The sequence below is a fragment of the Dipodomys ordii genome, unplaced genomic scaffold (genome assembly GCF_000151885.1).
Source record: "Dipodomys ordii isolate 6190 unplaced genomic scaffold, Dord_2.0 Scaffold6, whole genome shotgun sequence".
In the NCBI taxonomy this organism is placed as follows: Eukaryota; Metazoa; Chordata; class Mammalia; order Rodentia; family Heteromyidae; genus Dipodomys; species Dipodomys ordii.
Window position 1 is genome coordinate 7,411,711 of NW_012267222.1, and position 26,405 is coordinate 7,438,115.

Below are 26,405 nucleotides of genomic sequence, written 5' to 3' on the forward strand. Positions count from 1 at the left end.
GCTTTCCATTTTCTTTTATTTTTGTGCCGGTACTGGGACTTGAACTCAAGGTCTCGTGCTCGAATCGTGATCCTCAGATCTCAGCCTCCCAAGGAGGTGGGATTACAGGTGTGAGCCACCGGCCTGGGTGGGGGGGGTTCGAAGGGCTCCTTTCCCAGCCTGAGCGAAGTGGAAGGACTGAAGGTGGAAGCTGGGATTCAGAGCAGGATGGAGGCCCGATGCCCAGAGGAGTACATGGGGCTAGGGTGCCCTTCCCTACAGACATTGCAGTTCCTACACACACACACACATGCACGCATGCTCACATGTGCACACATACACACTGCCCTGGTCTCTGGCATTCATGGTGGAATCCAGCCCCAGGGAGCAAGCTTTCTGGTTCAATTCCAGAAGAGGTCAAGCCAGGAAAACACCTGCCTTTCACTCCCCGGACACAGGTATCTCTTGAGCCTCAGGACCGTGGGGACAGCTCACAGCAAGCAGGCAACGCTCAGAAGGAAAGAAAGCCCGGCCATGCCACAGACTCCCCCTGCAGCCTCATCCCCTCCCCTCCATTAAGATGCCTTCAAATCTTCCAGAAAACAACAAAAACCCACAGGTTTTGTGGTTTTCCTTTTTATTAATTTATTTTGTCGGTCGTGGGGCCTGAACTCTGGGGCTGGGCGCTGTCCCTCGGCTCTTCAGCTCAAAGCGAGCGCTCTACCACTTGAGCCACTTCCGGCCTTTTCTGCTTATATGGTGCTGAGGAATGGAACCCAGGGCCTGATGCATGCAAGGCAAGCACTCTACCACTGAGCCACCTTCCCAGCCCTTTTGGTTTTTGTTGTTCTTGTTGTTCTGGTCCCAAGACTTGAACTCAGGGCCTAGACACTGCCCCTGAGCTATTTTGCTCAGGATTATCTCTCTACCACTTGAGCCATGGTGCCACTTCCGGCTTTCTGTGGTTAATTGAAGATGACAGTCTCATGGTCTTTCCTGCCTGGGCTGGCTTTGAACCACAATCCTCAGATCTCAGCCTCCTGGGCATCTAGGATAACAGGGCTGAGCCAATGGCATCCAGCTCATTTTTTTCTTTTTCTTTTTCTCTTTCTTTCCTTCCTTCCATCTTTCTTTTCTTTCCTTTTTTTTGGGGGGGGTCCAGTCATGGAGCGTGAACTCTGGGACTGGGCACTGTCCCTCAGCTCTTCAGCTCAAGGCCAGCGCTCTACCACTTGAGCCACAGCACCACTTCCAGCTTTTTACTTTTTGCTTATGTGGTGCTGAGGAATTGAACCCAGGGTCTCATGCATACAAGGCAAGCGCTCTACCACTGAGCCACCTTCCCAGCCCTCTCTCTTTTTTGGGGGGGGGCAGTCGTGGGGCTTGAACTCTGGGCTTGGGCGCTGTCCCTCAGCTCTTCAGCTCAAGGCAAGTGCTCTACTCCTTGAGCTACAGTGCCACTTCCGGTTTTCTAGTGGTTTATTGGAAATAAGAGTCTCACAGACTTTCCTGCTTGGGCTGGCTTTGAACCAAGATCCTCAGATCTCAGCCTCCTGAGTAGCTAGGATTATAGGCATGAGCCACTGTCACCCAGCTTATTAAGGACTTTTTGTATACACAGAAACATCCATTTCAAGTAGAAAAAAAAAAGGTTTGTGATGCTGACTTTATTTCACTGTGGAAAAGTTTGTGCTTCAAGGTAAGAAATCATCCAGTAGAAAACAGACAAATAAATACATAAATAAATAAATAAAAATAAATAGGAAGTTGATTCAAAGGGTGGGCGCGTGTCCTGGCTCAAACCGGGCAGGGATGGAGCAGGAGCCTCTCCAGAGTCGGAAGCCTACGTGTGCAACCAGCACTTCGCCTAATTCCGCTTCAGCACTGTGGGGGAAAAGAGAGGGTGAGAAGAGCCTCTGGGGGCGGAAACTGAGGCAGAAGCTGAGATTCTCTTGTACATCCTTTACCCCAAGCTGATGTGTGTGTGTGTGTGTGTGTGTGTGTGTGTGTGTGTGTGTGTGTGTGTGTGTGCTGGGGCTTGAACTCAGGGCCTTGCATCCTCCATGAACTCTTTCCTCCACTTATGCCACACCTCCACTTCTGGTTTGTTTGGGGATTTTTTTTGTTGGTGGTGGTAGTGGTTAATTGGAGAAAAGAGTCTCTCAGACTTTCTCCTGCCAGGGCTGGCTTTGAACCGAGATCTTCAGATCTCAGCCTCCTGAGTAGCCGGGATTCCCGGTGTGCGCCACCAGCCCTGGGTGCTCAAGGCTCTGGAGTGACTCATCTCTCGGCCCTTCGTGGAATCCTCGCTGTGAAATGGGATTCCTTGATGATCTTGGCTCTCGGCTTTTGAGGATCTAGACAATTTAGTAGATGTGGGGAGGGAAAATAGAGGAGTCTTTCTCCTCCAAGGAAGAGCGTGCCAGGCAGTGACTAGCCACCCCTCTGCAGAGCTTTGTCCCTTCTGAGGACAGGAAGCCGGCGTGGGATGGCAGAAGGTAGGTGGGGCCTGCGTCCTATTTTCTGAAGGTTTCCCACCCTGGCAGGTCAGGCCTGGGAGTAGCACCAGGTGGACACTCACCATTACAGCCCAGGCCAGTGGCAGAGCTGATCCGGTCTATCCTCTGCCCGAAGCAGCTTGAGCTGAACACCTTCTTAGACACCTTCAGCCCCCGCAAGGCCTGGTAGGGGCGTCCTCTGTGCCCAAGGTGACCCTCCAGGGCGGCCTCCCCGGATCCCGAGGGGCCTTGGGATTGTTGGAGAGGTTCCACGGCCATCAGCTTGGCGTCCGTCCTGGATGAGACCTGGGTCCTCAAACGATCCAGCAGCTCCTGTGGTGGGCGAGGGAGCTGGGGGCTCAGCACCGCACCCTTGGGCTGCCCCGCCCCTCCCATTGCTTAAGAGGGAGTCAGTCCCAGGCCAGTCCTCCAGGATCCCTCTGGGCTCACCTGGATTTCCCACAGCTCTGAGTCCTGGCCAGAGGCCACCAGGGGGTGAGACCGGCCTGCCAGAGGCATCCAGGACAAGAACAGGAGCAGCAGGATGGCCACAGAGGGCGCCGATGTGGAGAGGCCCATGTTGCTGGAGGGCTGTGCTGGCCGGTCCCAGGACCCCTGCGTCTTCTTCCAACTTCTCAGGGCGGGCTGCGGCCCTTTTATTGCAGGTCTGTGCATCGGCCAGCCCTTTCCTGGAGGGGAGGGGGAGTTATCTCTGATTTATCAGCCACATTCCCGCAGGCTGAGCTCAGGCCCTGAGAATGCACCCCTACAGGCCCGACTGCGAGGAGCACTGTGGGCCGGGGGTGGTGGCTGGGGCGATCAGGCCTTGTATAGAAATGGGCTGGGCTGGGCTGGGCTGGGGGGGGAGGGAGGAAGGGACAGGGCTCCTCCATCTCTTGCTTCTTTTCCTGCAGAAATCCGGGGGCCTCTCTGTGGCACTTTCTCCCTGTTCTTCCCACCCTAACCATAGCTGGGAGTGGCAGGGAGCACCCCAGGGGTTCCCAGGCACAACGGGAGTGTGGGGGTGCAGGGGGTGACTCATTCACCACAGCCCCAGCCAACACCTTCCACCACCTGTCTGTCTCCCCTCCCAGTGAGTGTGGTTTTGTAGGTTTGTGTTTCTGTCAATCATGGGGCTTGAACTCAGGGCCTGGACACCGTCCCTGAGCTCTTTTGGCTCAAGGCTAACAGTCTGCCACTTTGAGCCACCGGTTTTTTTTTGGTGGTTAACTGGAGATAAACCTCTCACAGACTTTCCTGTCCGGGCTGGCTTTGGACCATGATCCTGAGTAGCTAGGATAACAGGCCTGAGCCACGGGAGCTGAGTCCCTGGCGTGTTTGGAAGGCGCCCCTCACTCAGCCAGCCCCAGGTTTGCTCCTGCCCCGCATGGCGCTGTCCGTGGTGCTGACCGCCCCGAGTGAACTTGGCACAAACTCTGAAGATCTCCATTTCCCCACCAGATTGTCAGGCCAGAGAGAAGGGGGCAAAACAGCACTGGGACCCCAGCCTGCTGTCCCTGACCACGTGCTGTGACCCTCTCCAAGGTCAACTGATTACAGCCAGGGGATGACCAAGGACTTGTAGAATACTGACCCTTCTGCCCCTTACTGATTTGACTGGAATTCTGACAGCACAGCCTGGAGATGAGGTCATTCAGGATGCCTTCCACATGCCAGCCTCTCCTCCCTTCCCTCCCCACCCCCAGCCAAAAACTCTCAGTGGAATTAGAAGGGATGGCTCTCTCTGGGATGCCAATGGCCCTTCCTACCCCTAGACACCCAAGACCCCAGTTGGGCCTGGGCTTCCCATCTGTAATTAGAAATGAGGCTACGAGCTAGTTGTGGTGACGCCCACCTGTAATCCCAGCACTTGGGAGGCTGAAGCAGGAGGATGGGGAGTTGGAGGCCAAGCCTGGGCTACATAAAGATCTGGTCTTCATTAAATAAATATACACATTTTTAATGAAACCAGGGGCTGGGAAAGTGGCTCAGAGGTAGAGTGCTCGCCTCATATGCATAAAGCCCTGGGTTCAATTCCTCAGCACCACATAAGCAGAAAAAGCCAAAAGTAGTGTTGTGGTTCAAGTGGTAGAGTGCTAGCCTTGAGCTGAAGAGCAGAGGGACAGAGCCCAGGCCAGAGTTCAAGCCCCATGACCAACAAAAAAAAAAAAAGGAAGAGACACAGAAGATATACCCTTTAAAAAAAATCAAACCTGGAGCTGGGAAGGTGGCTCAGTGGTAGAGCGCTTGCCTTGCAAGCATGAGGCCCTGGGTTCGATTCTTCAGCACCACATAAGCAAAAAGAAAAAAGCCAGAAGTGGTGCTGTGGCTCAAGTGGTAGAGCACTAGCCTTGAGCTGAAGAGCTGAGAGACAGCGCCCAGGCCCAGAGTTCAGGCCCCACAACCAGACCCCCCCAAAAAAAAAATTAAACCTGACCTCACCATCCCTTCCAGAGAATTTGTGTTAACAAGGTACGTGGCAGCAGTGGAGAACTAAAGAGAGATGGGTTGGGCAGAGATGGGCAAGGAAGTGGCAAGAAAAAGCGGACCCTCTAAGAAAATCGTAACTTAAAAAATTAGCGTCTGGAGCCGGGACTGTGGCTTAGCAGTAGAAAGCTTGCCTAGTGCGCATGAAGCCCCGGGGAGCCCATACATAGAAACAGCCGGAAGTGGTGCTGTGGCGCAAGTGGTCGAGTGCTAGTAGCCTTGAGCAAAAGAAGCTCGGGGACAGTGCTCAGACTCTGAGTTCAAGTTCCAGAACTGGCCAAAAAAAAAAGAGCTTCTGTCAGGTGCTGATGGCTCATATCTGTAATCCTAGCTACTTAAAAGGCTGAGATATGAGGATCATGGTTTGAAGCCAGCCCAGGCCAAAGAGTCTATGAGACTCTTGTCTCCAATTACCAGCAAAAAGCTAGAAGTGGAGCTGTGACTCAAGTGGCAGAGCACTAACTTAGAGCAAAAAAAAAAAAAAATTCTCAGGGCCGGGCGCTGGTGGTTCACGCCTGTAATCCTAGCTACTCAGAAGGCTGAGATCTGAAAATAAATAAATAAAATAGCATCTGAAAGACATTGAATGAAAAAGTACCACTATTATTCCTCATTTTTCAGACAAAGAAACTGAGTTCACATGAATTAATCTACCTGTGTGTGTGCACACACACGCATGCCAGTACTCTACCACATGACCCTTCTTGTCAGTTTTTTCAAGTTAATTGGAGACAAGAGTCTCACAGACTTCCCTACCTGGGCTGGCTTTGAACAGTGATCCTCAGATCTCAGATTCCTGAGTAGCTAGGATTACAGGAATGAACGACTGGCGCTTGGCTGTGAATGAAGAAGAGAGAAAGAATGTCTATGAAGCCTGGGGAAGGAAAGGAAAAGCCAATGAATGATCTCTCTCTTTCTCTCTCTTCCCTTTTCCCCTCTCCCCTTCTCTCCCTCCCCCCTCTTCCATTGCCATAATCTTCTAAGAAGGGAGTCTACCTATATTGACCCCATAACCGACATTCTGATGGCATGCCAGAAGTCCCTGGATCCAGCAGTACTTGAAGCTAGATTACTTTGGACTTTCAAATTGTCCTGGGCTGACTAAACCAACTTCATGAAGTTAGCTTTCTGTCACTTCCATTTCCCACCTTCTTCACCAACAGTGCCCGGGAGGGACAGCCCGCCTTGTTCTCAGAACTGCCTGTCTTGTTTGGGAGAAGCCGCCGTCTCTGCCCTGGGTGGCAGTCTCAGCTCTCAGAATGTTCTGAACATTTTCTCATTTAGCTCTCATCTCTTGCCGTGCTTGTGAGTCCTCTGAATGCTGACAAAAAAAAAAAAGAAAAGTAGAAAATGTTCTTAATAACTAGCTTTCCAAAAGAGCTACAAGAGCAGACAGAAAGAGCCAAAGCGTGGCTGCTGCTGCTTTTTTTTTTTTTTTTTTGTCAGTCATGGGGCTTGGACTCTGGGCTTGGGCGCTGTCCCTGCGCTCTTCAGCTCAAGACTAGCACTCTACTAGTTGAGCCACAGCGCCACTTCCAGTTTTCTAGTGGTTTATTGGAGATAAGAGTCTCACGGAATTTCCTGCCCAGGCTGGTTTTGAACTATGATCCTCAGATCTCAGCCTCCTGAGTAGCTAGGATTACAGGCATGAGCCACCGAGCCCGGCGGAAGTGTGGCTTTGTTGGTGGTGTCTTCTGTGTTTTTCTTTAAGTCCAGTCGGCAGGAGAGCACTGAGGGTTGGAGGGACAGGTGGAGGAAGTAGAAAGCCTAAAGTTTGACTTCCAGTTGCATCTGCCCAAATTGGGCACCCAGACGTCTCCCCACGAGGCCTAAGTGAAGAGGTTGGTCCCAGTTAGCCTGAAATGGTGGAGAGAGGTACTGGGGCTTGAACTTGGGGCCTGAAGCTCTTACTTAGCTTTTCCATTCAAGGCCGTTGCTCTGTCCCTTGAGCCACATCTCTATTTCTGGCTCTCTGCCAGTTATCTGGAGATGAATCTGAAGATTTGTCTGCCTGGACTGACTTTGAACCCAGATCCTCAGCCTGGGGGGGTGGGGGAAGAATGGCCTTCAGATGGGTAGGGAGTACCTGCGTGTGGCCAGGAGGGGGCGCCCATGAGACCTGAGCACACATAGCCTGTTCCCCAGGGAAGGCAGTGGCCATCCTCCCATCCTCCTCCTGGTGGCCAGTTCTAGTCCATCCGGGTGCTGGTGGCTCACACTGGGGATCCCAGCCATGCTGGAGTCTGAGATCTGAAAAAGCCAGAAGTGGTACTGTGGCTCAAGTGGTAGAGAGCTAGCCTTGAGCTGAAGAGCTGAGGGACAGCGCCCAGGCCCAGAGTTCAAGCCCCATGACCAACCAAAAAAAAAAAAATTAGGACGTGACCACGCGCACGCGTGCATGCGTGAACGCATGCATGCTGGTACTGGGGCTTGAACTCAGGGCCTAGACACTACCCTTTAGCTTTCTTGCTCAAGGCTGGTATCTACCACTTGAACCACAGCTCCACATGTAGCTTTTGGTTGGTTCATTGGAGATAAAAGGCTCACAGACTTTCCTGCCTGGAAAGTCTTTCATCCTGGATCCTCAGATCTCAGCTTCCTGAGCAGCTAGGATGACAGGCGTGAGCCACTGGCGCCTGGCCTCTCTGGACAGTTCATGGTGTCAGGATCCCTGATGCGTGCAGGGGTGAGGGGTGGAGGGAGGCAGCGTGCAGGGGTGAGGGGTGGAGGCAGGCAGGCCCTGAGATCAGGCTCACGCTCATGAATGGCCTGGACTGGGGACACACGTGAGGACAGAGATCATGAATGGCTGTCCTGAATGTCCACGCAGGGTATTAATAGAGCTCTTTCAGAGGAGGACAAGATGTACCAGAGCAGGGCTGGGTGTCCCAGACGAGGCCCCATGACCGCCCCGCCCGGGGCCGCAGGGAGACACGGGCAGGGCCAGTGAAGGGACCATGTCTCCATTTCAGGAGACACAGGGCTTTTGGGGGAGAGCACTTCCTGCCATTCCTCCAAGCAGCGAGCCTCCCCCGCGGCCTCCCGCCTGGCACCTGGCAGTGGCTCCACACCCTGTCATCCCATGAAGAACAAAGAGGTCTGATCAACTGCCCACTCCAAGGGAAGGCCAGGCTTCCGGATGCCAGCCCCATCCCCAGAGCCCCCCTCTGCCTGCTGAACCCCACATTGGAACAGACCTGCCCACCCTTCAGAGCCTGCCAGTTTGGGGCAGACTTCCTGCCTGTTTCACCAGGGAAGCGCTCTCTCTCTCTCTCTCTCTCTCTCTCTCTGTTTTCTCTTCCCCTGAGGGTAGAAGAGGCAATGAAAGGAAGCACTTTATGGGGTGCAAAATCTCTGGTTGTTGGGAGGGCCACAAACTGAAGACAGATTGGAGGGTCTCAGGCTCTAGGAAGGAAAGGTCCTGCATTGCTTGCACCTGCTATGACTCCAGCGCTCAGACAGCGCCTGGCATACAGCAGGCACTCAATAAATAGAGTTGCTGAATGGACACCAGGCGCCTGTAGCTCATACCTGTAACCCTAGCTACTCAGGAGGCTGAATCTGAGGATTGTGGTTCGAAGCCAGCCTGGGCAGGAAAGTCGGTGACATTCTTTTTTTTTTTTTTTTTTGTCAGTCGTGGACCTTGAACTCTGGGCCTGGGCGCTGTCCCTCAGCTCTTCAGCTCAACGCTAGCGCTCTACCACTTGAGCTACAGCGCCACTTCCGGTTTTCTGGTGGTTTTATTGGAGATAGGAGTCTCACGGTCTCTCCTGCCTGGGCTGGCTTTGAACTGCGATCCTCAGATCTCAGCCTCTTGAGTAGCTAGGATTACAGGCGTGAGCCACCGGCGCTCGACCCAAGGACATTCTTATCTCCAATGAACCACCAGGTTCCGGGGACCTCGCCTCAACTCAGTCTCAGTCTAACTAACTGCAGAGGTCCCGCTTACAGACGAGGCCACACACAGAGGTTCTGGACAGACACAAATTTGAGGGACATCATTTGCTGTAGGACAAGACTTCTTTCTTTCCTCCAGTGTGTGTGTGCTTGGCTTTTTCAATCGAGGCTAAGACTGGACCACTTGAGCTCCATTCCTCATTTTTGGTGGTTAATTCCCTTTAAGCGCACAAGGGTCTTGCAGACTTTTCTGCTTTAAACCTCCATCCTCAGCCCTCAGCCTCCCGAGCGGTGTGGTGTGATTACAGGCCTGAGCCCTGGCATCTGCTTTTTCTGTTTGCTGTTTTGCTGTCGTGCTCTGCCTGCTCTTCCCATGCCTTGCATTGGCCACATTGCATCTGGAACACCATTCCAGGAAAAAGCATTTCAACAGAGGATGGAGGGTGGAGGGCAGGCCTGAGGAAGAGCCGGCCTAGTTCCTGGCTGCCCAAGGCTGGTTGCCTAAGCAGACTGGGAGATCTTCACCAGCAATGCATTCGACAAAGGCCTAATACCCAAAATATACCAGGAGCTCAAGAAGCTAACCCTCACCGGGCACCAGTGGCTCACACCTGTAATCCTAGCTACTCAGAGGCTGAGATCTGAGGATCGTGGTTCAAAGCCAGCCCAGGCAGGAAAAGTCCATGAAACTCTTTATCCCGAATAAACCACCAGAAAAACGGAAGTGGTGCTATGGCTCAAGTGGTAGAGCACTCACCTTGAGCTGAAGAACTGAGGGACAGCGCAAAGGCCCAGAGTTCAAGCCCCACAACTGACGAAAGAAAGAAAGAAAGAAAGAAAGAAAGAAAGAAAGAAAGAAAGAAAGAAAGAAAGAAAGAAAGAAGGAAGGAAGGAAGGAAGAGGCTGGGAAGGTGGCTCAGTGGTAGAGCGCTTGCCTTGCATGAATGAGGCCCTGGGTTCGAATCCTCAGCACCACCAAAGAAAAAAGAAAAAAGCCGGAAGTGGCGCTGTGGCTCAAGTGGTAGAGCACTAACCTTGAGCTGAAGAGCTGAGGGACAGTGCCCAGGCCCAGAGTTCAGGCCCCATGACCAGACACAAGAAAGAAAGAAAGAGAGAGAGAGAGGGAGGGAGGATGGAAGGAAGGAAAGAAGGAAGGAAGGAGAAGGGAAGGGAAGGGAAGGGAAGGGAGAGGGAGGGAGGGAGAGAGAGAGAGAAAAGAAAGGAAGGCAGGAAGGCAGGGAAAGAAGGAAGGAAGGAAGGAAAAGAAAAAGAACCCCTCCCAAAGCTAAGAAACTATCCACTAAATGGCAAAGGAGCTAAGGAGAGACTGCTCAGAAGAGGTAAGAATGGCAAAGAAACACAAGAGGAAATGCTCATCTTCCCTAGCCATAAAGGAAATGCAGACTAAAACTACTCTGACTCTTCATCTCACCCAGTTTTAGCTTGGCCAGCATCATGAAATCAAACAACAAATGTTGGCGGGGATATGGGGAAAAGGAACACTACTGCACCACTGGTGGGCATGTGAATGAGTACAACCACTCTGGACAGCAGTCTGGAGGTTCCTCAACAAACTAAACATAGACCTTCCCTATGACCCAGCCATTCCACTCCTGGGCATCTACCCTGAGCATCATGAACCAGGATATAAGGACAGCTGCACAAACATGTTCACTGCTGCACTCCTCACAATAGCCAAGCCAGGGAAACAGCTCAGAGCCCCGCAAGAGATGAGTGGATGCAAAAACGTGGGACCTAAACACAATGGAATTTTACTCATGCATTAGAAAGAATAAGGTTATGTCATTTGCGGGGAAATGGATGGACTGAGAACAAATCATGTTAAGTGAAGTAAGCCAAGCTCAGAGAGACAAGCTGTGCATGGTTTCTCTCATATGTGAAAGCTAGATCGAAAATGCACTGGGACAGAACAAATTGTACAGACCTCTAGGCATCCACACACAGTGAGACCAACGGCGGATGCTCTAGCAGAGGAACACAAAGGTGTAACTCCTCTGAATATTTAAAAATACTATTCATCAAAATGAATTCCAGGAAATGGAAACGATGATTTTATTGTTGTTGTTATTGTTAGTATTATTGTTTTATTTTTAGGGGCGGAGGCGGGCACAGAAATGGAGGAGGGTGAACAAATGCAGGCTTGGCTGGGCGCCAGCGGCTCGCGCCAGAATCCTAGCTACTCAGGAGGCTGAGATCAGAGGATGAAGGTTCAAAGCCAGCCCGGGCAGGAAAGTCCATGAGACTTTTGTTTTTTTGGTCGGTCATGGGGCCTGAACTCTGGGCCTGAGCGCTGTCCCTGCACACTTCAGCTCAAGGCTAGCACTCTACCATTTGAGCCACAGTACCACTTATGGCTTTTTTCTGCTTATGTGGTGCTGAGGAATCGAACCCAGGGCCTCATGCATGCAAGGCAAGCGCTCTACCACTGAGCCAACTTCCCAGCCCCTCAGGATTGGTACACACACACACACACACACACACACACACACACACACACACACACACACAGAGTTGTTAAAGTGTCAGTGCTGGAGTCCAGGCTAGAGAAGTCCCACTAGACACTGGGCAGAGAAAGAGAAAGGAAATTTAATCAGATCACTCCCAGAAGAGGGCAGACAGAAGGTATTTATTGACTGACTGTCAAGGTACTGAGTGAACTTGCAGGTTGGAGGGGAAAGGCTCGAACACCTACATAGTTAACTGGTTGGTCTCCATGCAACTGTCGTCTGATAGGCTTTTGTTTTGTTTTGGTCGTGGGGCCTAAACTCTGGGCCTGGGCGCTGTCCCTCAGCTCTTCAGCTCAAGGCTGGTGCTCTACCACTTGAGCCACAGCGCCACTTCTGGCTTTTTTCTTTTTTTCTTATGTGGTGCTGAGGAATCGAACCCAGAGCCTCAGGCATGCAAGGCAAGCGCTCTACCACTGAGCCACCTTCCCAGCCCTGACAGGTTTTTATTGGTGGGATGATCATGAGTGGCCTTGTCCTATGAGTTCATCATGATAAGAAAGGCTTTCTGGAGGGGGGGTCGGGGAAATAAATGAATTGTCTCACCCTACACATGGGTGATAAAGTCCTGGTGACTTCCAGAGAGAAGAAAAGCTGGAAGAAGGGAAAACAGAGCCAGCTGGGGACAAGATGGAGTTGGTGCAGCCCAGCCCGGGGCTGGGGCCCTAGGCAAAAGGTCGTTGTCTTCCATCACCATTTCCTGCTGCTAGTGGCAGCCGAGGAATCAGAAGTCCTCAGAGAACTTCATTTCCTGTGCCTCTTGGGAAAATGAGATCAGTCTGAAAACAGACAAGTCCTTGAGTGACTAATGTGCTAACGTGCAGTTCAACACCAACATTTTCTCCCTCTCCTCTTCCCTCCCCTCCATCCTCCCTTCCCCCTTTCCCCTCCACCTCCCTGCCTTTCTCCTCTCTCTGCTGATACTAGGGCTTGAACTCAGAGCCTAGGTGCTGTCCCTAAGCTTTTGTACTCAAGGCTTGTGCTCTACCACTTGAGCTCCACTTCCAGCTTTCTTGGTGGTTTCTTGGAGAATCCTGTACCTGTAATCCCACACTTGTAATCCTAGCTACTCAGGAGGCTGAGATCTGAGGATCCCAGTTCAAAGCTAGCCCAGGCAGGAAAGTCCATGAGACTCTTATCTCCAATGAACCACCAGAAAACTGGAAGGGGTGCCATGACTCAAGTTGAGCTGAGGGACAGCGCCCAGGCCCAGAGTGCAAGCCTTAGAACTGACATACATAAATATCAATCAATCAATCAATCAATCAATCCACACGCTTTCCTGCCGGGGTTTGGCTTCAAACCAAGATCCTCAGATCTCAGCCTCCTGAATAGCTAGGATTACAGGTATGAGCTACTGCCCTGGTACCTGCTTGCAAACAATCTTTGATAGGCTGGGAGCCAGCGGCTCACACCTGTCATCCTGGCCACTTAGGAAGCTGAGGTCTGGAAGGTCTTGGTTCCAAGCCAGCCCAGGCAGACAAATCTGTGGAGACTCTTCTCTCTAATGAACCAGCCAAAATCAAGAAGGGAAGGTGTGGTTCAAGTGGTAGAGCACTAGCCGTGAGCAAAAACGCTACACAAGAGGCCCTGAGTTCAAGTCCCAGTACCAGCATACAAAACAAAATCTTTGATGAGAAAAAAAAGGAAAATCCAGCCCTGAGGCTCAGCTCCTCCCCTGTCCAGCCTCCCTGCGGCGGGGAGCTGGCGGGCCAGGAGAGACTCTGTCTCCTCCAAGCTTCTGACTGTCAGCACCTGCCGCAGCCACAGGATTGAACTCTGTCACTCCACAGCTGATAAAGCCCTGCGGCCGGAGCGCTGAGCCGGGCCTCTAGGCCTGGATAAGCCGGAGCTGTCAGCTGTCAGCATGTGCCCGGCCGGCGCCTGCTCGGCCCATCCTTTCTCCTGTCCGCTGCTCTGAGCTTCCTGCTGCTGTCTGTTTACAGCCCAGCTCGGCCACCTTGACACGACCCCGCAGCGTCCACCCTGGCCCTGGCCGGATGGGGAAGAAGTATTTCCCCACTGAGTTCCTGGTTCCCAGCAGCGTCTGCGTGTGACCACTGGAAAGGAGTAAACCCCAATTGCTCTTTGTCGTGGGGGTGCTCAGCAGCCTCGGGGTTCTCCCTAAGGCGTCTGGCAAAGCCGGAAAACACTGGCAATGTCTGAAATATCATCACCACGGTGATACAGAAAAACAAGTGGCAAGCCAGGTGCTTTTGGCTCACGCCTGTAATCCCAGCTACTCAGGAGGCTGAGATCTGAGGATCTCAGTTTAAAGCCGGCCTCGGCAGGAAATTGTGAGAGTTTTATCTCCAATTAACCACCAGAAAACTCAAAGTGGCGCTGTGGTTTGAGCACAAACACTCAGGAACGGTGCTAGGCGCTGAGTTCAAACCCCCTGACCAATAACAACAAAGGCCATGGTGTTCTCCTCTGAATCACACTTGGGCCTCTAAATGCCTCTCCCTCAGGGATGCAAAAACAAATCCAAAGCTGGGCACCAGAATCTCATACCTGTAATCCTAGCTACTCAGGAGGCTGATTCAAGGATCTTGGTTCAAAGCCAGCGCTGGCAGGAAAGTTTATAAGACTTTTTGTTGTTGTTGGTTGTGGGGCTTGAACTCTGGGCCTGGGCGCTGTCCCTCAGCTCTTCAGCTCAAGGCAAGTGCTTGAGCCACAGCACCACTTCTGGTTTTTCTGTTGGTTTATTGGAGATAGGAGTCTCACAGACTTTCTTGCCTGGGCTGACCTTGAGCAGTGATCCTCAGATCTCAGCCTCCTGAGTAGCTAGGATGACAGGTGTGGGATTATAGGTATAGGATTACTATGTACCCTGGATATGCTTGTTCTAGAAAGGACACTCGTCTCCACAGCGGTCATTTCCTGGGCATCAACTCTGACCTGGGCTCAGTGCTTCTTCCTCGCCATATTCCCACGACGTGACTGCCAGAGGGAGGACAGGACCATTACCAGCCCCATTTGACAGATCAGGAAACTGAGGCATGCCCAAGGTCCTTGTGATGGGCTACATTGGGTCTCTAAGCTGGGCACTGGTAGGTCATCTGTGATCCTAGCTGCTCAAGAGGCTGAGATCTGGAGAATCACGGTTCTAAGCTAGCCTGGGCAGAAAAATCCAAAAGGCTTTAGCTATCGTTAATCAACAAAATGCCAGACTGTAATTGCAACTCATGTGGTAGAGCACCAGCCATGAGAAAGAAAGTTAAGGGAGAGCGCAAGACTGAGTCCAAGTTCTGGAAACAGCATAATAATAATAATAATAATATAGGCAAGCCGGGCACTGGTGGTGGCTCACGCCTGTAATCCTAGCTACTCAGGAGGCTGAGATCTGAGGATCGTGGTTCAAAGCCAGCCCGGGCAAGAAAGACCGTGAGACTCCTATCTCCAATAAACCACCAGAAAACCGGAAGTGGCGCTGTAGCTCAAGTGGTAGAGCGCTCGCCTTGAGCTGAAGAGCTGAGGGACAGCGCCCAGGCCCAGAGTTCAAGCCCCACGACCGACAAAAAATAAAAAATAAAATAATAATAATAATATAGGCTGGGCACTGATGGCTCACGCCTATAATCCTAGCTAACTCAGGAGGCTGAGATCTGAGGATCACAGATTGAAGCTAACCGGGGCAGGAAAGTCCATGGGATTTTTATCTCTAATCACACACACACACACACACACACACACACACACAGGAAGTGCTGCTATAGCTCAAGTGGTGAGTGCAAACCTTGAGCAAAAGGAGCCTAGAGACAGCACCTAGGCCTGGAGTTCAAGGCCCAGGACCAGCAAAAAGAAGCAGCCAGAAGTGGCACTGTGGCTCAAGTGGTACAGCACTACTAGGCTTGAACAAAAAAGAACCTCGGGAGCTGCCACCATGATCATCCTGATGCCCTGCAGCCAGATCGTCTGCTCTCAAGCAGCAGGCCCGCCTGGGGCTGTTGCAGGCTGAGAGCCCCAGGGTGACGCCCTGATGCCCAGGGCCCGAGCGGCACTGCTGCCTCCCCACCGCGCGCACTGGGAAACTGACTAACGGCTGCACTCCGGGGCAGCGGATGCGAGTCCCGCCCTCCTCCTCTGGGGACCACAGGCAGTCAGCTGAGATGCTGGGGCGCGGGGGACCGGCCCTGCCCGCAACACTGTGACCTCATAACACCCATTCAGGACGGCGAACCATCCAAAAAATAAAGCAAGCAAGCAGCTCTGGGGCAGAGCTCGGGCCTTGAGTTGAAGGCCCAGGATGGGAAGAAGAAGAGAGAAGAAGGTAGGGTAGGCGCTGGTAGGGGAGTTGTTAGCTAGCGCTCAGGCTCGCATTTGAATCCCACCTCTCCCACCCCCACCAGCTGTGTGAATCTTGAGCCCATCACTCAGGGGCTTCCCCGCCTCAGTTTTCCCAATCTGTCAAGTGGGAGTTTTGTGACTGAGACCGGCTGTGCAGTCGATCCTGGCGCCCGGGCGCCTCACCATAACCCCGCAGGTACTGTGAGCGGCCGAGATTACGTGCCAGCCTCCTGGTCTCCACCCCCTGGCGGAGGCGAGTCCTGGCGCCCCTTGCGTGTCACCGCTGGGCTGTGACCAGAGCCAGGGCTGAGCAGGTCTCGGGAGCTGGAGGAGGGGAGAGGACCCCGGCGTCTGCACCTCTCCTCACATGGCTTTGGAGGAAGTCACCGGGGAAAGTCACACTGGCCGCCTCAAGTGCTGTCAGCAGCTCGGGTGCATTCCTCGGATGCTGTCCGCGTGCCATCCGGATGATGCAGGGCCTGGCCGGGCAGGGCGGGGTGTGCGCACAGCCCCAGCCTGCCACCCAGCACTGACCAGCACCTGGCCAGCACGGGGCCAGCCCGCTGGGGCCGGGCTGCCGGCGGCGTGGTGACTGCACACGTCCGCAGTGCCTCCCCCTCCCCACCTCTCCAGGACGCCAGCCCCCCGCCCCCCTCCTAGGAAGCCCAGGAAAGCTGGGAGAGGAGCAGCCAGGCCCACCAAGGACAGAGGCCCCTAAAGAGGCTGGGCCCGGCCCCACCAGCCCTGCTCCCCAGCTCAGCTCAGCCAAGGCCGGTCAAGCCTGCTAACGCCCTGTTCTGAGTTGCCTGTTCCCTTCCACAAAGGGAACCCAAAGGTCCCTGTAAGTCAAGAAAGAGAGAGGGGGCTGGGAAAGTGGCTCAGTGGTAGAGCGCTTGCCTCGCATGCATGAGGCCCTGGGTTCGATTCCTCAGCACCACATAAACAGAAAAAGCTGGAAGTGGTGCTGTGGCTCAAGTGGTAGAGCACTAGCCTCAGAGTTCAAGCCCCACAATGGACAAGAAAGAAAGAAAGAAAGAGAGACACTGGGTGCCAGTGGCTCACGCCTGTCATCCTAGCTATTCAGGAGGCTGAGATCTGAAGATTGTGGTTCAAAGCCAGCCTAGGCAGGAAAGTCCAGGAGACTCTTATCTCCAATAAACTATCAGAAAACGGGAAGTGGCACTGTGGCTCAAGTGGTAGAGTGCTAGCCTTGATCTGAAGAGCTGAGGGACAGCGCCCAGGCCCAGAGTTCAGGCCCCACAACGAAGGAAGGAAGGAAGGAAGGAAGGAAGGAAGGAAGGAAGGAAGGAAGGAAGGAGAAGGGAAGGAAAAGCAGCGAGTGTGGCTCCCCTGTGTCTCCCCCAGCCCCCTCCGAGGGCCCCGCGCCTCGGCCCTGTCCCCCTAGGTTGGAGCACTGTAGGCCTGGCTTTGGTGATGAGCAGAGAAGTCCTGGGCCCGAGCGGGGCTGCGGAGCCGCAGGGCCTGCGGGGCCTCCCCGGGCCGGCCGCGGTCACAGGGACCCCTGGCGGGCGCGGGGACGCACAGCCAGCGCCGTCCACGTCCGCCCCGTCCGCGCTGCCGCCCCGCTGAGCTCACCGGCCAGGACCGCGGCCTCCGGGGTCACGTGCCCGCCCGCCCGCTCCAGGTCTTCTTAGGAACCAGACTCTAATTTTAGTGTCCGGCGGCGTCCCCACCTCCGGAAAGCCGCCACCTTCCCAGGGGAACGGAACCCGCCAGAGGCCCGGGGCCGCCGCCCCTCCTCCTCTGCCTCCTCCTCCTCCCCAGCATCCTCCCTCTCCTCCTCCTCCCACTCCTCCTCATCTTCCCCCTCTCCTCCTCCCCCCTCCCTCCTCCTCCTCCCACTCCTCCTCATCTTCCCCCTCTCCTCCTCCCCCCTCCCTCCTCCTCCCCCCTCCCTCCTCTCCTCCATGCTGGGGTGATCCGAGTCCAGTCTCAGCCCTGGAAATCAAGGCTGTGTCAGCCCGGAGGAGTGGGGAGAGGATGGGGAGCCCCGGAATCCCATGGCCACTGCGAAGCTAGCCTGGACGTTTGCTGTGGTGTCAAGGGCTGCCGTGAGCTGTCCTCAAAACCCTGCTATGGGCCGGGCGCCGTGGCTCACGCCTGGCATCCTTGCTACTCAGGAGGATGAGATCTGAGGATCCTGGTTCAAAGCCAGCCAGGACAGGAAAGTCCGTGAGACTCTTAACTCCAATTAGCCACCAGAAAACAAGAAGTGGTCCTGTGGCTCACGTGGTAGAGCGCTCGCCTTGAGCTGAAGAGCTGAGGGACAGTGCCCAGGCCCAGAGTTCAGGCCCCATGACTGACAAAAAAACAAAAAAAAGGGGGGTGGGGGAGGGAACAAGGAATGTGGCTTAGCTGTAGAATGCTGTCCTAGCGTGCATGAGGCCCTGGTCTGATTCCTTGGTACCACATAAACACAGAAAATAAATAAAAATTATTTTAAGGGCTGGGAAGGTGGCTCAGTGTAGAGCACTTGCCTTGCATGCATAAGGCCCTGGGTTTGATTCCTCAGCACCACATAAGCAGAAAAAGCTGGAGGTGGTGCTGTGGCTCAAGTGGTAGAGCGCTAGCCTTGAGCTGAAGGGCTGAAGGATAGTGCCCATGACCTGAGTTCAAGCCCCAGGATTGGCAAAACAAAACAAAAAACCAAGAAGGTAAGCCGGGTGCTGGTGGCTCACGCCTGTAATCCTAGCTACTCAGGAGGCTGAGATCTGAGGATCGAGGTTCAAAGCCAGCCTGGGCAGGAAAGACCATGAGACTCTTATCTCCAATAAACCACCAGAAAACCGGAAGTGTCACTGTAGCTCAAGTAGTAGAGTGCTCGCCTTGAGCTGAAGAGCTGAGGGACAGCGCCCAAGCCCAGAGTTCAAGCCCCATGGCCGACAAAAAAAAACCCAAGAAGGTAGACACTCATGCAGGTGGATTACTCATGTAATCCTAGGTATTCAGGAGGCTGAGATCTGAGGATTTACAGTCTGAAGCCAGCTCAGGTAGGAAAGGCCGTGAGACTCTTATCACCAATTAAGCACCAAAAAAGCCAGAAGTAGCTCAAGTGGAACAGTGCTAGCCTTGAGGGTGAAAAAAAAAGCTAAGGGACAGCGCCCAGGGCCCGAGTTCAACTCTAGGACCAACACACACAGACACACACAAATACACCACCACCACCAACATCACCACCACCATCAACAAGAGACTGACAGGGAGTGGTGGATTTGAACCACTGATTCCACATCAGAGGGAGATAGCCCAGGACACCTTCTGCAGAGCCCAAGACCAAGATCTCCCATGAAGAGTCCCCTGCCTCCATTACTGGCCGGGGTGGGGGAGAGGGAGACCCAGCCTGGCCTGGGGTGGGGTCACTGCCCTATCTTTTCACTTAAGGCCGGCTGCTCTTTCCTAAACCAAGCCACAAGCCTACACTGGGATGAGGAGTGTGTCTTCAGCGCCCCCTGCTGGACATACAGCAGGTAGGCCTGTGAGATGGGCGGGGAGGGGCTGGTGTGTGTGTGTGTGTGCGTGTGCGTGTGCGTGTGCGTGTGTGTGTGCTGTACTGGGGTTTGAACTAGGGGCCTTGTGCTCTTGCTTAGTGCCTCTTTCTCTCTCCCCTCTCTCTGTGTCTGTCTCCCCCAGCTTTCCCTCCCTCTCTCTCTCGTGCTCTGTATCTTATTTCTGAGTTAGGCCCTCCTACCTTTGCCAGAGTGGACCCGGCACTGGACATCCTCTGCTCCTGAGCAGCTGGGATTACAGGCGTGTGCCACCCTGCCCCTCTTCAGCTGGGATTACAGGCGTATGCCACCCTGCCCCTCTTCAGCTGGGATTACAGGCGTATGCCACCCTGCCCCTCTTCAGCTGGGATTACAGGCGTATGCCACCCTGCCCCAATTCACCACCACTCACGGGGGCGCCGCTCCACTGCAGGAATGAGTGCCGCTGAGGGGACTGGAGGAGGGGAACGGGGTGGGGGGACAGGGGCTCACAGGGCAGATCAACCCTCCATGGGGGAGGGAGGAGAACGGGGGGGGGGGCTTCTGCCTGTGAGACCACTTGGGGGTTTTGAGGTCTCGCAGTGGGTTTCCGGACATTTTGGAGGTACTTGTCCAAGATTTGCTCAGTGTTTTTTTTTCCTCTCCCCAACCCCCCAACACACACACAAAGTTCAAGGAGCTGAACAGACAAGGTCCTAGGGGGTCCCAGGACAGGAGGAGGTGCTGTGGGGGGGGACCAGCCACCCCTCTCCTCTGACACCTGCTGCGACCCTAGGGGGCTTTGCCTGGGTCAATGTCCCCCGTCCCCCCCCCCCGCATGCCTGGCCTGCCCGCCACTTCCTGTCTGCCCCCAGCCCCCGCCCCACCTTTTACTGGGCGAGTGGGGGTGGGGTGGGGGGGCCTCTTCCCTGCTTGGACTTCCCAGGCCTGGATTTCTCTCCCCAGGCTCCTCCACTCTGGGCAGAAAGGCGCCCCACGCGGTTCTCTACCTGCCCGCCAGGAGGCTCACCATCACCTGGAGCAGGCCAGAGGTTTCTGCTTCCTAAAGAGGCACCCGGTGAAAGCAAGGTGGGGCCCGGGAGGGACACACCCCTTCGTTCACTCCGAAAACCGCTCCGTGTCTCCCGGAGAGGTTAAAAACCCGCCTGCAGAGACCAATTGGCCTAAAGCCACCTGCTCGCCAATTATAAACTTATAATTAGCCTTTTCTCCCAGGGCCAGGCTCGGGTGCCCAGCCCGCGCGGCCTGGCTCTGCTCTGCCCCTAGTGGTGGCGGCCGGTCTAGCAGGGAGTCACGCGAGCGCTTTACGGCATTTCCGGAAACGGGAGTCTGGAGAACGAAGCCTTATTTGCATACCCACAATGCATTGCATAAGTTAGTTCCTACTTTAAAGTTACTCGATTCTCCCTTTCGCCTTCCACCGATTTTTTTTCACAAAAATGGAATTCCGGTTTTGTGTTTGTCTTCGGAATAAAAAGGCACATGTCACTATTTCTTTGGCAAAAATAATCACCATTAGAGAATTAGGGCTATCGGTTACCCGAGGACTAAGTGCTCAGCTGCAGAAAGCATACTCTGGTTTCTCTTCAGATCGTATAAATCTTTCGCCTTTTACTAAAGATTTCCGTGGAGAGGAACAACTCTGAGTCTTAAACCAATTTTTTGAGGCCTTGCGCTTGCAAGGCTAATCATGGTGTTTAAAGATAGACTGGTTTTGTAGACTGGGAAGGTTCTGTGTATTCTCTACTATTTCTTGCGCTATTCCGGTTAAGAGCCTCAAGCTGGAAATGGTGTGGTTATGGATGCTACTAGCTAATAGAGTAACTTAGGTTTCAGGGTGGTAGTTATAATCTGTACCTAGGATATAACAAAGCTCAGGGACAAAAAAAAAAAAGCAAACAAGTGAAGGTGAGGTGTAATTGGAGAGTTAACAGTAGTAACCAAAAAAGCAAACTGAGTAAGCAAAAGGCTGAGTTCAGGACTGAGGGGCAAAGTAGCTGGTGCCTGTACTCTTAGCTATGTTGGAGTTCTGGTACAAGGAGAAAAAAAGCAAAGCTAAATTGGAAACTAGTGGGTGGAGGGGAAGTGAATACTACTATCCATTTTGGACAACAGTTTAAGTTTAGGATGCGTGTTAAAAACACGTGGAAGTGAATACTACTGCCCATTTTGGACAACAGTTTGGGCCACTGTGCCTGTGCATGCTCAGCCATAAGGGAAGCTGGGAAGTATAGTCAAGACAGCCCAGGGACCTGTGGGTGATGGAGGTTGCACGTTGAGGAAAAGACCTGTTAGGGTAGGAGGAATTGAGCCGGTTTTCAGGCACCTGGTTTCAGGTACCTCCAGGCTCGGAGCTGTGGATGAGGGAGGTATGCACAGTAGAAGGCTGTCCCACGTCCACAGTCCCAGTGCGTTCTTGAGTGGAGCAGCGCAGGAGCAGGGTGTCTCCTGAGTTTTTGCCTGTGCAGGAGCAGTTTGCCCTCCACACCAGATGCTTACCTGAGTCTTCTTTCCTGGAGCTAAGGCGCTCACGGAGATGACAGATACCAGGAGAGCTGGGGACTCTTCAAAGTTAATTCACAGGCCCAGCAAAAGCATCTTTTAAGTTGTCGTTTTACAGAAGACAATCCTTCCCAAAGCCTCTCTGTGAGCTGTCAAGTCTGTCCTTGTGCTGGCCCTGGGATGCCCGGTTCACAAAACGGAGCCCAGGCTTGGGGATCCTGGATGCGCTGAGAGCCAGCTACCCATGGTGGCACTCTCCCCTTCAAGCAGAAGAGAGTGATTTCCCCTTCTTTCCCCTGGGCCAGGGGCTCCAGCGCATGACCAGCTCTAGCCTGGAGATCAGCCTGTCCCTCACAGCTAAATGCTGGTGGTCACTGCTCTCTTTGGGCTCAGGTCCATGTGGGTTCTCAAGCAGGAGTGAGGTGGTTGTGTTTGGGAGCTCCTCGGAAAGCTCTTAGAAGTTTCAAATTAAGCCAGGCGCCAGTGGCTCACACCTGTCATCCTAGCTACTCAGGAGGCTGAAATCTGAGGATCATGGCTTGAAGTCAGCCCAGGCAAGAAAGTCCATGAGACTCTCATCTCCAATAAACCACTAGATGTTGGGAGCCGACAGTAAAGCTCTAAGGTCATCTTGACCCCTGTGCTCACTTGAAGGCATGTACAAGGAACTGTCTTTCATGAAAAACACCAGGTGCCCGGGATTGCCTTGCTATGTCTGTAGAGTTTGTTTTACTTTCTACCAGTTGACCTTATCTTGTTTTTACTGCACTTTGTTTTTATTAAAATTTTCCTTGTTTTTCTGCACTATGGTAACCTTATGTTACCTCTTGACTTCTAATAGTATATAATAGGGAAAGTTAAAAATAAACGGAGCTGTAGTCTTGAGCTGCAGACTCCCCAACCCCATCCTTTGTCTTATGTCTTTATTTTTCCGCATCCTCACCCCCTAATTCAGGATTCCCTTTCGTTACTGGCAGGCTCCGGCAACTAGAAAACCAGACAAGATGCTGTGGCTCAAGTGGTAGAGCACTAGTCTACAGCTGAAGAGCTGAGGGACAGCGCCCAGGCCCAGGGTTCAGGCCCCATGACTGACAAAAAAAAAGGAAAGAGGTTTCAAATTAATAATTGAATTAATAATTAGAATTTCAAAATGACCAGTTATATTGAAACACAAGTGCACACCTAGCTTTTTTTCTTTCTTTTTTGCCAGTCTTGGGGCTTGAACTCAGGGCCTGAGCACTGTCCCTGGGCTTCTTTGGCTCAAGGCTAGCATTCTACCACTTGAGCCACAACGCCACTTCCTTCTGACTTTTTCTGCTTATGTGGTACTGAGGAATCCAGCCCAGGGCTTCGTGCACTCTACCACTAAGCCATATTCCCAGCCCCACACCTAGCTTTTAAAATGACCTAGTATAAATGAGCACTCAAAGCACTGCCTCTAAGTATTCTTTTTTTTTTTTTTTGTCAGTTGTTGGGCTTGAACCTGGGGCCTGGGCACTGTCCCTGAGCTTCTTTTGCTCAAGGCTGACACTCTATCTTGAGCCACAGCATCACTTCTGACTTTTTCTTTTCTTTTTTTCCGGTCACAGGGCTTGAACTCTGGGCCTGGGAGCTATCCTTCAGCTCAAGGCTAGCACTCTACCATTTGAGCCACAGCACCACTTCTGGTTTTCTGAGTGGTTTATTAGAGATCAGAGTCTCACGGACTTTTCTTGCCCAGGCTGGCTTTGAACCCCAATCCTCAGATCTCAGCCTCCTGAGTAGCTAGGATTACAGGCATGAGCCACCGGTGCATGGCTTTTTGTTTTGTTTTGTCGGTCATGGGGCTTGGACTTTGGTTCTGGGCGCTGTCCCTCAGCTCTTCAGCTCAAGGTGAGCTTGAGCTGAGCTTGAGCCACAGCATCACTTCCACTTCTGACTTTTTCTGTGTATGTGGTACTAAGGAATCGAACCCAGGGCTTTATGCATGCTAGGCAAGCACTCTACCTACACTAAGCTACCTTCCCAGCCCCTCTAAGTATCATTTTTGTTTCAAAGGCAGCCGGGCTCCTTGGAGAAATAATCACTGTGGCTTCTGAGGGAAGCCAGGAGCTAGGCTGGGATTTATAATGCTTCTCTGTAGGCAAGCCAATAATTAGTTTATCCTGGGAGAATGCAGACCCTGCTTGACACCTCCCCCCTTCCCTGTCCCAGCTCCACTAACAACCTCCCTGTGACCCTTGATGAGTCAGTCACTCTTGTTCAGTGGGTCTCAGCATCATCCTCAGTTGGTTTAGGAGGAAGCTATAAAGATTGGCTGAAGCCATCACCCATTGGGGAGCAGGGTCACTGCCCCCAGCAAGGGCTGGCTGCTGAGCCATCCCTGCCTCTGGCGCTGGGATTACAGGTGTACCATCACCATCCTGCCTGTTATTACCTCGGATGTCATCATTGCTGTGAACTGGAGACAGCGACCCCTTGCCCTTCGAGGTCAGAGCTGGGGGTAAATGAACCCAGCTCCTTCCCCTTACCTCTCACCTTCTCTTACAGATGTGGCTCCTGACAAACAGATACTTGATACTTGTCTTTTGCATCCCCTCTACTTCTGCTCCCCATGACGATCAGCAAACTGCTCACCCTCAGCAGGCTGCTCTGGGTCCCTGGACTTTCACCAACTGAAACTTCTGGTTAATCATTTGGCTCAGCAGTGTCCATTGAGAACCCGGCTCTTAGGGTGGCGGCGGGGACTATGCCTCTGGTGCTAGGGCTTGAGCTCAAGGCCTTGTACTCTTGCTTTAAAACTTTTTTTTTTTGGCCAGGTACTGGTGGCTCATGCCTCCCATAGCTGCTCAGGAGGCTGAGATCTGAGGATCGTGGTTCAAAGCCAGCCACGGCAGGAAAGTCCAGGCAACCCTTATCTCCAATTAACTACCAGAAAACCGGAAGTGGAGCTGTGACTCAAAGTTTAGAGTGCTCGGCTTGAATGGCAAAGCTCAGGGATAGTGCCCAGGCCCAGTTCAAGCCCCACAAATAATTTTTTTTTTTTTGTTTTCAAGTCAGGCATGGTAGCTAACATCTGCAATCTAGCTATGGAGAGACTAGAATACTGTTTCAAGTTCAGCCAGGCCAAAAGGGTGTGTTGGCACAGACCTGAATCCCAGCTACATGGGAGGCATGGGTAGGATTGCAATCCAGGCCTCTGTGGGGGGCGGGAGGGGGGACAAAACTAAACTAAAGGCCTGGAGATTAGCTCAAGTTGAAAGTGCTTTAAAAAAAAAAATCCAGACACAAGCAGCCTATGCCTACAATCCTAGCTGCTCAGGAGGCTGAGATCTGAGGTTCTTGGTTTGAAGCCGGTCAGGGCAGTAAGTGTGTGAGACCCTTCTCTGTAATTAACCACCAAAAAGCCTAGAAGTAGAGCTGTGGCTTAACTGGGAGAGCTTTTAGGGATAAATCTAAGGGACAGTGCTCAGACCCTGAATTCAAGCTTTAGTAGCTGTACACACACAGACACAGACAGACAGACACACACACACATTCAGCCATTCATTTCTTAGGTACCAGAGACACAGGTTCATGTTACAATGGGAGTCTACACACTGGGCTCCAAGTTCAACAGAGAGCCGGAGCCACACGTGGTAGTTCCTGGTGTCTGGCAGCTTGCAGCCTGGTGGAAATGGAGACCACGTCACCACCCTGCTGCACCCGACGTTCCCATCCCCACTCCCAGAGAGGAAGAAGCCAGCCTGCACCCTGGAAAGGGGCGCTAGTCAGTGGAGGGCTGAGGCCGGAGGAGATCAGCAGCAGGGAGCCAGCAGGCAAGCCTGGCACTGTCCACGCCCGCTCTCCCCAGCCACAGCATGCGCTCCTTGGGGAGCAGACTGCGCTCCCTAAGTCATGACTTTAAAAAGGCCTGGGCCGGCCTGGGAAGGTGGCTCTGTGATAAAGTGCTTGCTCAGCATGCATAAAGCTCTGGGTTCAAGTCCTCAAGTACTACATAAACAGAAAAAGTAGTGGTGCTGTGGCTCAAGCCAAAGAGTGCTAGCCTTGCACAAAAGCAGCTCAGGGACAGCGCCCAGGACTGGCAAAAATAATTTTTTTTTTTTTTAGGCTTGGGCTGGGTGCCGGTGGCTCATATCTATAATCCTAGCTAATCAGGAGGCTGAGATCTGAGAATCAGCAGTTCACAGCCAGCCCAGGCAGGAAAGTCCATGAGACTCTTGTTTTTTTTTTGGGTCCAGTCGTGGGGCCTGAACTCTGGGCCTGGGCACTGTCCCTCAGCTCTTCAGCTCAAGGCTAGCGCTCTACCACTTGAGCCACAGCACCACTTTGGCTTTTTTCTTTTTGCTTATGTGGTGCTGAGGAATCTAACCCAGGGCCTCAGGCATGCAAGGCAAGCACTCTACCACTGAGCCACCTTCCCAGCCTTCCATGAGACTCTTATCTCCAATGAGCCACCAGAAAACCAGAAGTGGCTCTGTGGCTCAAGTGGTAGAGAGCTCGCCTTGAGCTGAAGAGCTTGGGGTCAGCGCCCAGGCCTAGAGTTCAGGCCCCATGACTAAAAAAAAAAAAAAAAAAAACCCCAAAGACAAAGGCCTGGGACACAGGACTAGAGAACCTGCCTCAGGGGCGGCCGCAGAGTGGACAGCCCTTCTCTCCTAAGGGGAGAGACTGCTTACTTCTTCCCATGGCTGCCTACATCTAGGAAAACCCCCAGAGGACCTGGGGCAGGGAAGAACCCC

General features: G+C 53.1%; 1 protein-coding gene across 2 annotated transcripts; it reads right to left on the reverse strand.

Moving 5' to 3' along the window:
* Positions 1–1,630: 1,630 nt before the first annotated feature.
* Positions 1,631–24,282, reverse strand: Nppb (natriuretic peptide B). Of its 2 annotated transcripts, none has more exons than XM_013033611.1 (4): positions 24,202–24,282; positions 2,928–3,166; positions 2,561–2,810; positions 1,631–1,863 (listed from the first exon to the last, which is right to left on the reverse strand). In XM_013033611.1, exons 2-4 carry the CDS (start codon positions 3,150–3,152, stop codon positions 1,847–1,849), a joined length of 492 nt encoding a protein of 163 aa, XP_012889065.1. In that variant the 5' UTR covers positions 3,153–3,166; positions 24,202–24,282; the 3' UTR covers positions 1,631–1,846. The 2 variants fall into 2 exon arrangements, with proteins under 2 accessions (XP_012889065.1, XP_012889060.1); XM_013033606.1 differs by lacking the exon at positions 24,202–24,282 and adding an exon at positions 5,721–5,762.
* Positions 24,283–26,405: the final 2,123 nt, after the last annotated feature.

Excerpts from the sequence above, each read along its gene's own strand:
- Nppb (XM_013033611.1), bottom strand. The coding sequence starts at position 3,152 with ATGCACAGACCTGCAATAAAAGGGCCGCAGCCCGCCCTGAGAAGTTGG. Across the intron at positions 2,811-2,927 it reads CAGAGCTGTGGGAAATCCAG|GAGCTGCTGGATCGTTTGAG; the intron begins GTGAGCCCAGAG and ends CGCCCACCACAG.